The 14,574-nt window shown below is 37.7% G+C and overlaps 1 protein-coding gene across 2 annotated transcripts in view; it reads left to right on the top strand.

Annotated features, from left to right (window-relative positions):
- Nucleotides 1-14,574, top strand: part of LOC105218392 (uncharacterized) — a 218,049-nt gene that overhangs the window by 167,974 nt on the left and 35,501 nt on the right. For both annotated transcript variants that reach the window (XM_054228323.1, XM_054228322.1), the window contains exons 6-7: nucleotides 10,495-12,723; nucleotides 13,423-13,863. In XM_054228323.1, coding sequence (XP_054084298.1) covers nucleotides 10,495-12,723; nucleotides 13,423-13,863 — 2,670 coding nt within the window. The remainder of the gene's footprint in view (nucleotides 1-10,494; nucleotides 12,724-13,422; nucleotides 13,864-14,574) is intronic.

The raw sequence follows: 14,574 nt of genomic DNA, 5'->3' as shown, positions 1-14,574 counted from the left end.
TTAACATTATATAACGGATATATTTAAGGTTCCGTTATACATTCTATATTTCCAACAAAAATTTTTGTATCCATTACTCACTTCATTTGAGTATATACATACCCACATACACATATTTGTACCACACCCACTCCACTAAAACTTCGCATTCAGACTCCACACCCCTGTCTGTCACATACATTTTCCAATCAATTTTAAGTTAAGGCGCTAAACGACAAATGTAGAAATTTCAGCAATTGTGCGTAAATTGTTTGCCGCCATTGCTAGTAGTGAAGTTGTTTGTGTTGTTGTTTTTGTTATCCACAATTGTATAGAATTTCATACGAACATTCATTGTTGCTGGTTTTCAATTGAATTTTTTTATTACATTTTAACAGTTCGATTTCTGTGCTACTGTTTGCCACGCCCTCTTCTTTCAGTCCACCTTCACTACCGCTGCCTTATTTTATTATGCCCAATCCACAGACTGTTTTATTATCCGTTTACGCAAACAATTGACCACTTCGCCTGCTGGTCTTAACTTTGTGGCCCCTCCAGCTTTTGCTTGCTAAAGACATCTTTTTTTTTGCGTTTCTGGAATTTTTTTGTGATATTTTTTTTATTTAGTTTATGTTTATGTGAGTGTGTGTGAAGTTTGGGATTATACCTAGCAAGCAGCGTGTAAACAAACAAATTCAATAGTAAACACGAATATGGGTGTTCGAAATACTTGTGGGCCCTTAATTGCATTTATAAAAATTATATCACTTGCTTAAATCGTTATAATACGGCAGTTTAGAAATTTGTTGCGTAGCATTATTTATTTTGAGAGTGTGAGAGCAAATGAAATGTTTTCAAATTTTCTATTGATTTTTTAATAGTATTTATTGTTGTTGTTGTAGAGGGCTCATACAAATGAACGGTTTCTATTGTGTTTATATTTTTTTAAATTACATAATACTATATTTCTAGCTTTAATACAACACAGTCGTCAGCTTAGTAAGCTATTTAAAATTTAATATTTTTTTGTAGTTAATATTAGACTATGCCCTAACTAGTACAATTCCGACTAGTTGCGAAAGTAATGCTGTTAAAATTGATTTTTTTATTATTTTTATTGAGATTTATGAAGTTTTCTTTACAAATTCATATATTTTCTATATATACAGTGTTGGCCAAAAAAATAAGTACGGTGTTTTTTGCAAGTTTTAACCATTTAGCTGATTTAGTTTGAATTTTATTTATGTATATTAACATAGAAAATCATATAAATTATTTTTAAAACAATTTGATAAAATTCAGAAAACGGTGAAAAAAATTTCGATTTTTTTTCGAAATTTGTGGAAAAATTTAAATTTTTCAGTCAACGTTAATTACAGTTAATTCGTTAAAGTCAGCTCAAAAAAGTGTGTTAAGCTTTCTATATTTTCTACATATACAGTGTTGGCCAAAATAATAAGTAGTTAATCATTTAGCTGATTTAGATTCAATTCTATTTTTGTATATTAACATAGAAAATCATAAAAATTATTAAAAAAAATTATAAAATTCAGAAAATGTTTCAAATATTTTTTTTTTTTGAAATTTGTGGAAAAATTTAAATTTTTTAGTCAACGTTAATTGCAGTTAATTCGTTAAAGTCAGCTCAAAAAAGTGTGTTAAGCAGTCAACAGCTCTTATTTGCTTAAATTTCGCAGTTTATTACCTTAAAAAATTATTCGGAAATTATTTATTTTATTCCAATGAAATTTTATTGTGCTTTTGATTTATTGTCTACTCTAATACAATAATATGTTAAAATGTGATAATTATTTCGTTTTATATATTTTTTTAATTTTTTTAATAATCTTTTTCTTTATTAAATTCCCAAAAATTCACTGATTTTTTTTTTAATATTATTTGAAATATTTTTTCCCGTTTTTATATATTTTTTAAAGCTTATATGCATATATGTATCTACATATATTAAATATAATTTAAAAATAGGCTTAAAAAATTGTATTTACTCCATACTTCACAAATTATCCAACAAATTTAACCAATTGAATTAATTTGTTGAAAAAAAAAAATATTTCTTCCAGTAAAGCAATTACCCCACTGGCACTACTAGCAATAATGAGTAATTCAATAATTTGTAATTTGCCACCCACATGCCTCCGAAATTGCGCGCACATGCCACACATTCGAAAAAGCGACAATAAAAAAATTAACAAAATTCAATCAACAGGGTGCCTGAAATGTCATATATATAAGTACATAAGTATCTTCGAACTGCCTCCACCTAACGCACCTACCCAATTTATTATTTGATTGTATTTCGAAAAGCACATTACCTAATTTCAGTAAGGACACTTACTACCTACATGTGTGTATGTGTGTGCTTGTTATTTGAGCCATTCACTTGTCTCCTTTTCAACTCGTATAGAAATTCTACAGGCGATTAGATGCTTTTTATATGAAATTATGCCACGTGGCATTCCAGCTGTCATCCAGCATACAATTCATGCTTTTATTCATTTATCCATTCACTCACTTGCCAAAGCAAACAATGTGCTCTGGCCTCGCTGCTTAGGTGTTTGTTATTAACAGGACATTCTAGCCACTCAAACACATATATTCAAGCTGTATGTATTTGCTTAGTGGCGTATCACCATGTCATTTGATGGATAGCTTAATATGCTTTTTTATTACATACAACTTTGCTATTGTTGTTGTTGTTAAGTTTTTTTCGTTATTTTTATTTTTACATACTTTTCAAAGCTGCTGTCCCTGCCATTCTTTCGTTATTGCATTTATTCACTTGATCTATAAGCTTTTGAGGCATACACATACCTACAAGTAGTTTGTATGGTTGTTAGCTTCACTGTATGAGTATATGTGTGTGTTTATGTCTTGTTTCCTTTGAAATTCACAGTCTACTGTAGCCACCTACGCACACGTTTTCTTAATCACTTGAACTTGTTTGTCCAATGAAAGCATGATATTGCTGGAATTGTTAATAGCCATGTTGGAGACTCTGTTTCGAAAATTCTGAGAAAATGTTATGCATTCATATACTATACTTGTTCGTTCACTCTCTCTATGTTATGTATTTAAGTTATTGTTTACTTAACACACGCTTGACATACAACCATACTTACATATAAAATACTTTTGTATGTAGGAGCAAACTCAATTACTTCAATTTTCTTTAAACTGAAAATTTTTCTTTCGTTGTATAGAGTCTGCTGGCAATTTAGTGTGGTCATGTACTGCATGCTTTCTATTTTGGTTTTAATTGCATGCCTGAAACTGTAGACAAGATTTTGAAAAAACGAAAATTTAAAATATCATTGCCTACTTTTAGGCGTTTGTACTGAAATCAGCTGTTTCTATGTCTTTGATGACTAAAAGTGAGCTAATAAAAATAAATTTGTATGTTTATCGATATTTATCGATTATTTTAGTGAGTGAAATATAAAAATAATTTATTTTAAAATTTGAAATAGAAAATTTAGTATTTATTTAGTATATTAAAAACTATTAGGGTTCATATATACTATATTTCAACTATCTCTCTCACCAAAGATACCTTCAAAGCATAACCTTATCTATTTTCTCTATTCCTTTTCACTCCTTAACTCAATTCTCGAAATATAATTCCTTAATTTTTTTCTCAAAGTCCTTATCTAATTAGTTTCTACGTATCATTTTCATTCGTACCCTCGCACAGCATTCATTAATCATGTGGCATGCAAAAGTATAAATGGAGAAAGAAAAATAGCAATAACACGATAGCAACTCATTGCGAGATAACGTGAATTTGTTTGCCAATATACGCATAAGTGTAGAAAACCAGCTAAAAACCACATTGCTGGAAAATAATTGCTAATTATCAAGCAACACTTGAAATAGAACGCATCAGCTGTTTTTAAACTTGTGCACATATACTTGCATACTTACATACATAAGAGTATCTGCTGGATAAATTCAAAAACGCAATCGTTATTTAACTACACACACACACACACTTATACACGAAATACATCCATTAAGTTTGTCTGTTTAAATTTGATTTTCGCTAAAAGTTTCCAATGCAAACGTTCTTGAGTGCAAATCTGCGCGGGGGAACCTTGCATGTATGTAGCGCACGGCAGGAAAACTGGAAATTGTTTAATTAAAAATATGAGTTACTTTGAAATGAGTTTCAATAATGTTTCAAGAAGTTTGAGTAGGAACTTGGTTGTACAAATATATATATGGATATATATAGGAAGCTGAGGCTTAACGAAATCAGGTTGGGAAAATTTTGTGGATTATACAAAGAATATAAGCGAAGAATTGCTGAGGTAGAGTTGTTTCATTTATTCCTAACTGAAGATGAGGCGAAAGAGGGGCGTAGAAATAGGTAAATAGGAGGGGATGTATATATGTATGTATATACAATGGAACTTCTCTAACTCGAATCGCCATAATCCTTCTGAGTTACAGAATGTAATTTATATGAATTTTGACTTCTATTGCCAATTCAATAGTTCGAATTATGGAGACAGGTCGAGTTATGGAAGTTCAACTGTATGACTATTAAAATATTTATAATAACAGAGAATAGGTTAGAAACAATATCAGAGGCAGAGTTAGGGCCAAACTCAAAGCAACAGAGATAGTTTATGTACATAAATTAGTAGATTTGGACCTATAAAAAACATTATTAAGAAGATATGATAAAATATACAATATTTCTTGTATGATGTCATTGAAACAGTTGAAGAGATAATAAGTCTAGCAAGAATAGATTCCAAGTATATCTTAACCATTTTTAAGAGTAGGCTTATTTGATCCAAAGAATATGGAATAATGAATTCCACGCACTAGTACCATTAAGAAGTACTCTTCTACTGAGCTACATATTACTCATCCAAGTTCACACTCTCTTCTATATAGGCGATAGTCTCATTCTAATATTTTCTATTGCTCTATACTCGTAAAATCCCGACAACTCACAAAGAGAAGTGATATGAGCTATGCTAGTGACTGGCATGAGTGATGTGATCGATTGATGAGAACAATATTTAGATCAAGAATAAAATGTTATGCTTGAGACTTTTAACTGATAATCGACCAAATGTGCCAACTAAATATTTGTATAATTCAAATTTTCTGTTTTTACTCCTAAATATATGCTTTTAAGTTACTTCGGTGTACTACTTTGTTACAACCCATACAAATCTGTTACACATATATTACTAATCAGGATTTTTATATTAAAATCGCAATCGAATCCTTACATTATGTAGTAGAAGTCACTGAAGATCATCAAAAAGAGCCACATTACACGTAGCATACTTTTAGGCTATATTCAACAAACGCAGATTTGTATTGGCCGTTTATTTGATTTATTCATGGGATTAATTGATTGTAAAATAGGATAGGTCTACCATATAGTTTTTATAATACAAATATAATATTTGTATTTACATATGATCAAGAATAAACTGGGTCTAATTCAATAATATAATTGAGATTTTCCTAACATTCGGACCTCCCTACCCACACATTTGCTTCACGAAAACCTCTCCTAAACGAACGCGAACAGCTAGACCATCAAAAACTCAACTCTATCAACTCTACACAGCAATATACCATAAATACCCACATACATTCATACATATATGTACATATATACATAAACAAGCGCAACAACAAAAAGCACAATAACGAACTGATTGAGTTAATTGTAAAATTATCCAAGTGGCGCGAATGTTGTGTGCTTGAAGCAAAAACTTAATATAAGCCGTTGCAAGCACGGTTTGGAAGCACGCTTCATGCGGTGAAGAAGAAGGTGGCGGGGCGTTTGGAGGCGGTAAAGATTGATATAGCCACATTAAGTGCGCACAACCATACATACACACAGAGATGTATTTATGCGCAGCTGATGGCTTGCTGATGGCAAGCAAAAGAAATTACGATTTACGGGTCAGAGGATGCGAACGCTCGTATCGGTTGTACGGGGTCTGGTGAGCGGCGCACTTGTGGCTAATGAATATGAGATTAAAAAGTAGTAACGCGGCCGCTAACACACAACTATTCATGCATGTATGTATGTGTACGTACATATTTTTGTTTCCTGCTTGCAATAGCAACAACAACTAAAATTTCGCCAAACTTAACCGCATACGCACTTCAGTGCCTTTACGCCAAAACTTGATGTGGTATCATTTGTGTTGAAACAGGAAATTAATTGTGGCGCTGCCATTGCGTGTTGCTACCGCATACACACATACATACATAAATACATGCAAAACGACACACATAACATGTTTGAAACGCCATCAAATTGAATGCTGCTAGCAGTTGAAATGCGCAATTCAGCAACGTTTCAGCATCGGCAGTAAGGCGAAAGGCAATGTAAACACATTTTGACAGTCACATGAAACGCATGCCAACCCAACGCAAATATGTTACCACAGCGTGTGTGTGTGTGTGGCATACTGCTGCAGCACTGTTTCTCGTTAAGATCTCTCAACTAAGCTGACAATTAATGATGGTCCAAGTAGACCCTTGTAGGCATTGATATATGAAGCACTCTGAGCAATCTAGTTTTTAATGCATTTTCGCTGACCTCAACCTATTGCAGAAAATGGTTGATGCTACCGCCTCATCACCTAACTTATGTTAAGCATTCATCTATTCAAATTAGACGCGTCTGCTGTTTTTGGTTTCTTCAATGCTGGCTTACTTAAAGTAGGATTAGATGTGTGTGTGAGAAAAAAATTAGGAAGCAACATGAGATTTCGTATGCATTCTAACGGTATTTTGAGGATGTGATGGCATTATGTAAGATTTTGACCACTTCTGCTGTTCCTGCTATGTTCCTCTAAAAATAATAAAAAAAATTGCTATCATTGCTAACTAAACATCCTTTATTATATACAACCCTGGCTTTGTGGCTTATGTTCATCTTAAAAAAGGCTTACAAGCCCATATTGTTGTTATATATATGTAAGCAGGCACATATCCTCGCCTTAAAAAGCCAAAGTCACATACATAAATCGTCTTCAGTGGTCTGAGGACAGCGTCGTATTTTCTTCCACATTCTCGTATTTACACGCGTTCTTACGTACGCTTCGCGATGCACACGTCCAACGCCTCAACATGCTTTGAAGTATGTTCCTGTGTTAATGTTATTGACCCGTACGCGTATTATTCTACCACTAGCGTTTATTTTTTTCTGCTGGAGCACCATTATTCCGCCAACTTGTTTTGTTTCCTGAAACTTGTTTCATGGTTCTTGGTGTATGCTGTTCGTGTGCACACATGTTTATTTGTTTGGCTTGCTTTCATCCGCTTTCTTCAGTTCTTCTCTTCATGTAATAGATGCGTTGCGGCCAGTGTTGACTTGCCATGTATCAACATTTAGTGAGCTTAACTTGGTATTTCTTAGAAAAGACATACACATATGGCGAACTCGTTTTGCAGCTGTGTAACTGCTCATTGTTTCGTCAGAACCGCAGCATATTCGTTAGTTGTAACTCTAGAACGAATGCGCGGTGCTGATTATTGTACTTTTCTTTTTCGAATTCAGTACCCTTTTGTAAAAGTGTTTTTTTTTTTCTATTCAGTTTCTTCTCTATTTTAAATCCTTTAAATTTCTTTAACATGTTTTATTGTTTTACTTGTCATTATCAACTGAGACTTGGTGAGATCGATCCTCTAAAGAGATAAAACGATTCGAAATATTACTATTATTGATTTTTATACAAAATAATACAAATCACGATTATTTAGTGCCACCTTTCCAATCAGATCTTCAAAGGATATCGGTTGAAAAATTTGGGTTAAATCCGATCGTATAACAAATTTATTGGACCAATTATATTGTTGAGAGAAAATAGACCATATTACCAATCAAATCATCCCAGACATCTCATCCCAGATAATGATTCAAAACTAGTATGTTTCGTCAATTTATGAATAACATTAAGCCTAAACCCACAATAAAATTAGAGAAGAAGCTAGGTCAAATGTCAAACAACGTTGCAAAGAAGACGGCACAACTCCGGGTTGGTCCTGAGAGACTCCACTGAACTGATTTAGTAATAGAAGACAATTCTGGTAATATCCAAGTCTAAGAAACTCCTTTTAGGTTATGGTAATGCATTTTCATCGTTAGTAAAATTATATGAGATCTGTGTTTATAGGTTGGCTCTGCTAGGGCCTTAATATTTTACTGTTATAGGGGACTCTCGTCGTTCTCTACTAAAAAATAGTATCAATCTCTGCATACCGAGCCTTTGATATCTATAATATAATATATAACATTAATTCAATGCCTAATGATCTTCTGTTTTCTACAATATCAATCTTACCACAACCACTTTTGAACCAATCCAATCAACCAAAAGCTTATTTCTCGAACATATCAATACTTGTTCTTAGATATCATTTCAAAAATAATTTTCTTGCTAATTCATTAATCTCAACAAAATTTTGCGTTAATCTAGAAAATGGGCAATAAAAAAGTTAATGATTATAAAATATAATTAAATAAAATCGCACCGCACGGCAGCGCATTATTAATGATTGCGAAGAAAGGCAAGAGAATGGAGTAGAGGACTGCAGGCAAGCATTTTTGCAATTAGTTCTCAAGCATGCAACTTTCTTTTCACTGTTGCCCCTAGTTGCCTTTCACCGCTAACCACCTGAGCGCAGTTTATGCACACACACACACACACACGCACCGACTTCACATAAAAGGTGAATTCTTTGCGTTGCAACAACGCCAACAGCGACGGCAACAAGTAGTGCCGTTAAACGCGACGCCGACAATCGCGTAATATTCGCATTACTTCTGCGCCTTCTTAGCAATCCAGCATTTAGTAGTTGGTTGGTTGGTCTCAAGTTGTTGCAAATCGCACACTTTGTTGCTATTTTTATGCTTTGTTTCTAACGCTTTGGAATTTTTATACGCTATGCACTGAGCTCCCATTTTAAATCGACAGTTCTGAGCTGAACTTTTTTTCTGCCACTCCTGCACTTCATTTTTATGCCACACTACTTTGCTTTCTAGCTTTCGATTGCTCGCGACTTTATTAGTGTCATTAAGAAATATACGCCAGCCATTTTCACCATTCTCTCTCACTACTAATAAAGGTGGCTGCAACAATGCTTCGGCCACCATAAACTCCCCTGCTGCCACTAAAAACCTGTATGTGTGTGTTTCGAAAGTAGTAGCGCTTGCTTCCTCTCGGGCACAGCACTTGTTGCCGTTCGTATGCGGCCTCCTGTTGCAAGCGAGCTGTCGCGCTTCTCCGCCTGTTTGCCTGCTGCTGTGCGTTGCAAAGGCAAAAGTAAAGCCGACACCTTGTTGACAGTTGCTTTCGGGCAGTCAGCAGGCGAATGAGACATTTTAATTACTACGCTGTGGCAGCAAATATCCAACACTGTACGGTGCTTGTTGCAAGTGCTTTGGGTGTGGTGCAGTGGCTGCAGAAGCGGGGCCACTGTCTGAAGTATTGCGTGAAACAAAGGAAGTGGCTTTAAGTACAAAATATAATGGTTTCCAGGTGGTCTAAACTATGTCTTTTCTCTTTTACTTTAAATTGAAGGTGGTTCTTCGAGCTTTAAGCCTTTAAGGATTAGTTAGATCTAGATCATATACACCATACCAAAATAGAGTTCTGGAACGCGTATTTTTTTCCACTAAAAATTTCTCACCAGAGCACCTTAGATTACTTACCATACCTACTTCAGAACCCTCAGATTTTCTATCTCTTACTTCTCCAATATGATATAGCTGTGTGGCTGTTGTAGCGACAGAAAACATTCTTCAAATAATTATAAAGAAACCCTCCTTTCCAAAGATAAAAATCCTGGTCCGTTCCAGTTACGTCGACTAGACTGCCATGGGTGGAGTCGAAGAGATGTTCTGAGCCCTGAAGTTCTGTATAGCTCCCATTAGTAGGAACCAGAAATTGATTTTCTTATTCTCTCTTCATTTCTAATTTTTTCTTCTTCCATATAGTATTTTCTGTCTCATTATTCCTACTTTTATTCCACTTTCTTATCTCACTACTCATTAATCCCTTCGTTATTTATTTAATGTCCAATTAACGCTACGTCTACTTAGCAATTCTAACGGGGTTTATTTCTGTTTATTAACAGAGATTTTACTGCTTCTCGGTATTAATTAAGTTTTCTACCAAAACAGTTCGTGCATAATCACTGCTCTCATTGCGACTGCTGCGTGTCTTTTCATAAAATTCTCGTCTAATCATCTATGACGAATCCTTAGCAGCAATCTGCGGCGGCATTAATCAAGCGCGTGTGTGTTGATGCAATCGAAAAGCTCAAGCAATGCGATAATTTGTCTTGTGCATAAAACGAGACAATCACAACGCGCTCGGATTCCGACACTTAGTAAAAAAAAATTCAATTACAACTTTGTGATTATTATCTAAATATAAATACAAAGCAAATCGCATATATGCATGTTTATTAATATTTTTGACCATAATTTTTCTCTTCTGTTTGCAGATTTCCCGCGCGTCGATGTTGGTCCGGAAAATCCACTTCGTGTGGAACGTGATCGTACTGCGAAATTGGAGTGTAATGTCGATGCTAAGCCCAAAGTGCCTAATGTGCGTTGGACACGCGATGGACGCTTCATTAGTTCCTCCCTAGTGCATAGCATACAACGTGTTAGCACGCAAGATGCTGGCAAATATACATGCTCAGCAGATAATGGACTTGGCAAATCGGGTGAGAGTGTACTCATATTGGACATCTTATATCCGCCAACGGTCGTTATTGAGTCGAAAACGCGTGAGGCTGAGGAAGGCGAGACAGTTAATATCCGTTGCAATGTAACCTCAAATCCGCCGCCGATTACCATTGAATGGCTGAAGGAGGGCTCACCCGAATTCCGTTACTCGGGCGAAGTGCTCACCCTTTCATCGGTACGTGCCGAACATGCGGGCAGTTATATTTGTCGTGCTGTGAATATAATCGAGTCATACGGACAAGAACGTAGTGAACGTGTTGGTAATTCGACTGTAGCGCTCTTGGTACGTCATCGTCCCGGTCAGGCTTTCATTACGCCGAATAAACCGATTGTGCATGTCGGTAATGGGGTGACGCTAACCTGTTCGGCAAATCCACCTGGTTGGCCAGTGCCGCAATATCGTTGGTTCCGCGACATGGACGGCGAGTACTCGAGCACACAGAAAGTCCTAGCACAAGGACCACAATATTCGATACCGAAGGCACATCTCGGTAATGAGGGTAAATACCACTGTCATGCCGTCAACGAATTGGGTAACGGACAAATAGCCACTATAGTTTTGGAGATCCATCAGCCACCACAATTTCTTGCCAAACTGCAACAGCACATGACGAGACGTGTAGCCGATACTGATTATGCGGTCACTTGCAGCGCTAAAGGTAAACCAGCGCCCAGCATACGTTGGTTGAAGGACGGTGTAGAAATCTTACCTGAACTGAATCTCTATGAGGTTAAGACGAATCCCGACCAGGGTCCCAACGGCATGGTGACTGTGCAAAGTATGCTGAAGTTCCGCGGCAAAGCACGTCCAAATGGCAATCAGTTAGTGCCTGGCGATCGTGGCCTATACACGTGTCTCTATGAGAACGAAGTGAACTCGGCTAACTCGAGCATGCAATTGCGCATCGAACATGAACCGATTGTTTTGCATCAATACAATAAGGTCGCCTTCGATATACGTGAGACCGCCGAGGTGGTGTGCAAAGTACAAGCGTATCCAAAACCAGAATTTCAATGGCAATTCGGCAATAATCCCTCACCGCTGACTATGTCCTCTGATGGGCATTATGAAATTAGCACGACCACCGATAACAATGACATCTACACTTCAGTGCTGCGCATCAACTCACTCACACATGCCGATTATGGTGAATACACATGCCGTGTTGTGAACTCATTGGATACCATACGCGCACCCATACGCCTACAACAGAAGGGCCCACCAGAGAAGCCAACCAATACACGCGCCGTTGATGTGGGTCCCAATTATGTAACGCTCAGCTGGGATCCTGGTTTCGATGGTGGTCTAAGCAATACGAAATTCTTTGTCAGCTATCGACGTGTACCGATGCCACGCGAAGAACAATTGATACCCGACTGTGCCACCATAGCCACAAGCAACACGGATTGGCTGGAATTCGATTGCCAACATGATAATCCCTGCAAGGTGACCTCACTGGATCAACATCAAAGCTATGCGTTCAAGGTGAATGCGCTCAACACGAAAGGCAACTCACCGTACTCGAATGAGATTATGACCACCACAAAAGTCAGTAAAATCCCACCGCCACTACATGTCACCTACGATCCAAACACACACACTTTGGGTATAAATGTGGGCGCCACCTGTCTATCGTTGGTTGCCATCGTCGAGTCCATGGTCAATATGGATACACCGATGGCGCAGTGGGAAGTTGTCGACACGGTGAATTTACAGCTCTCCGGCAATGGACCGACATTCAAGGAGACCGTGATTGATCGCCACATACCGGCATATCGCAGCGGCGGTGGACGTTCGTTGGGACACAATCACATTAGCGGTCACGATGATGGTGTCGGTGGTGGTGATGGTGATGATGACGACGATGAGGGTATCGACATGAACACACTCGCTTTGGCGGATGATAATAAACCGACGGTGCGTGTGAAACTATGCCTGCGGTCGAATCAGGAGCACTGTGGCAAGCACACAAATGCGGAGAGTAAGTACACAATTATCGTATGTCTAAGAAGTGCAGCATTTAAAGCAGCTGTTTAGTTGGATGTGTAAGTGTTTTGTGGAATTCCCGTTATATCTGTGCTTTAATGGCGCCTCTGTTGCATTCCTCAGCTATCGGACATATGTATGTCTACCACTTGTTAACTGTTAAAAAGTCTCTTGATATCTTGGAATTTCCAATTAAAAATCGTACGCCTTCGAACATTTGTTCAATTCGTTGTTGATATGGTCATTTGTTGGACCATACGCGCTCTGAACTGGCAGTTCCTTGCTGCTGTCCTTCAAATGCGTCCGATTAACAGCACATCAATCTACTTTACACCTACACTCAGACACATGCCAGTGCTGTGGGGTCTGCAATGCTTGCAGGACAATCTATTTCAGTACATATGTACTAACGTACGCACTCTACATCTTGTTGGGGTTCGCTGACAGCATTCCATATGTTGCCGCCACACATCAAGGCATCGATTTAATCGCACACTTACACAGACGGTTCTAGACATTTGAGTGGCCGCCTTCAAATGAGTGCTGATACCTACGTTTCATTTGCAGAATTCTGCGCCTCCTTCCCACGACTTGCAGTCCACTTAACTTCCACACTTCTATACAAATTGCGGATTTCGTTTTTATATTTATTTATTCGTAATCATCATCATATTTTTTTTATTTCTCTTTGCAGTTGGCCGCACATACATAGCCAAGGCTTCCGCCCTGGCCACCCCCACACTGATCGCCATAATCGTCTCGTGCATTGTGTTCGCATTATTTGTCGGTTTATTGTTGATGTTCTGTCGCTGCAAACGCAATCAATCGAAAAAGAGTGCCGCCGCCAAGGATTACGAAATGGACTCGGTGCGACCATCCATCGTGGCGGCGCAACAAAGTCAGCCACCACCGCCATATTATCCGGCAAGTGGACTCGATAACAAAGCACTCGAGCATTCGATGGATCTCGCCTTGGGCATGGAGGACCAGAAGAGTGCACTCTACGCAACACAAAATGGCTATAGCTATCATCCGGGTAGTGGTGTCGGTGTCGGTGTTGGTGTTGGCGGTGGCGTTGTGGGTGTTGGTGGCGGCATGCAAGGTCTAACGGGACACACGTTGCCGGGAAATGAATGTAAGTACTACTACTACTAGTAGCGTATTAGAGTTGCATTTATACGATTTGTTATTGTTTTTATGTCAATATGTATTGTGGTTGTTATTGCTGTTGTTGCTTATGTTTTTCGTTCATTACATACTCGTACGCGCTGAACGAGTATTCACAAGTGCTCGTACTTGCTGTTATTGTTCGTGCAGCTCGAGCATACGCAATGCCACACCAACTGCCGTTATGTTCTGTTCTTTCAAGGATCACAGTAGTGGTCGTTGGTCGCCTTGTTGTGTGTCTAAAATCGGCCCATAGTTGGCAATAACAGTTTTGAGTACTTGTAAGCGAATGCGTGTTTTTGCGGTTTGTGGTCAAGATTAAATCGCAATGTGGCCAGAGTTGCGGAAAGTTCGCGGTTGCAAATACGTTTGAAACGCGAAAACAATACCGATATCGACTCTTGTTGCGTTGTGAGGTTTTTGGAACTGAATTTACATTTTCGGAAGCTTGAAAAATTGCCTCTCATTTATAGGCGAGCTGTGAAGTTATGAGCTTTAGTTCCATTCACTTCTTGCCTACAATAGGCTTCATGTTTGCAGAGGATAATGAAAAAATATTTTTTAACTGAGTGAAATTATTTTTGGACTCCGGTTTTAGTTCCTTAGTTGTTGTTGTGGCAGGTACTGTGGTAATGCCACAAATGGGTTCCGATATGGAGGTTGAGACCATTACTATTTC

Source organism: Zeugodacus cucurbitae, chromosome 3 (assembly GCF_028554725.1).
Source record: "Zeugodacus cucurbitae isolate PBARC_wt_2022May chromosome 3, idZeuCucr1.2, whole genome shotgun sequence".
In the NCBI taxonomy this organism is placed as follows: domain Eukaryota; kingdom Metazoa; phylum Arthropoda; class Insecta; order Diptera; family Tephritidae; genus Zeugodacus; species Zeugodacus cucurbitae.
Note: the sequence above shows the minus strand (reverse complement) of the source record. Positions and strands in the feature narration are given on the sequence as shown.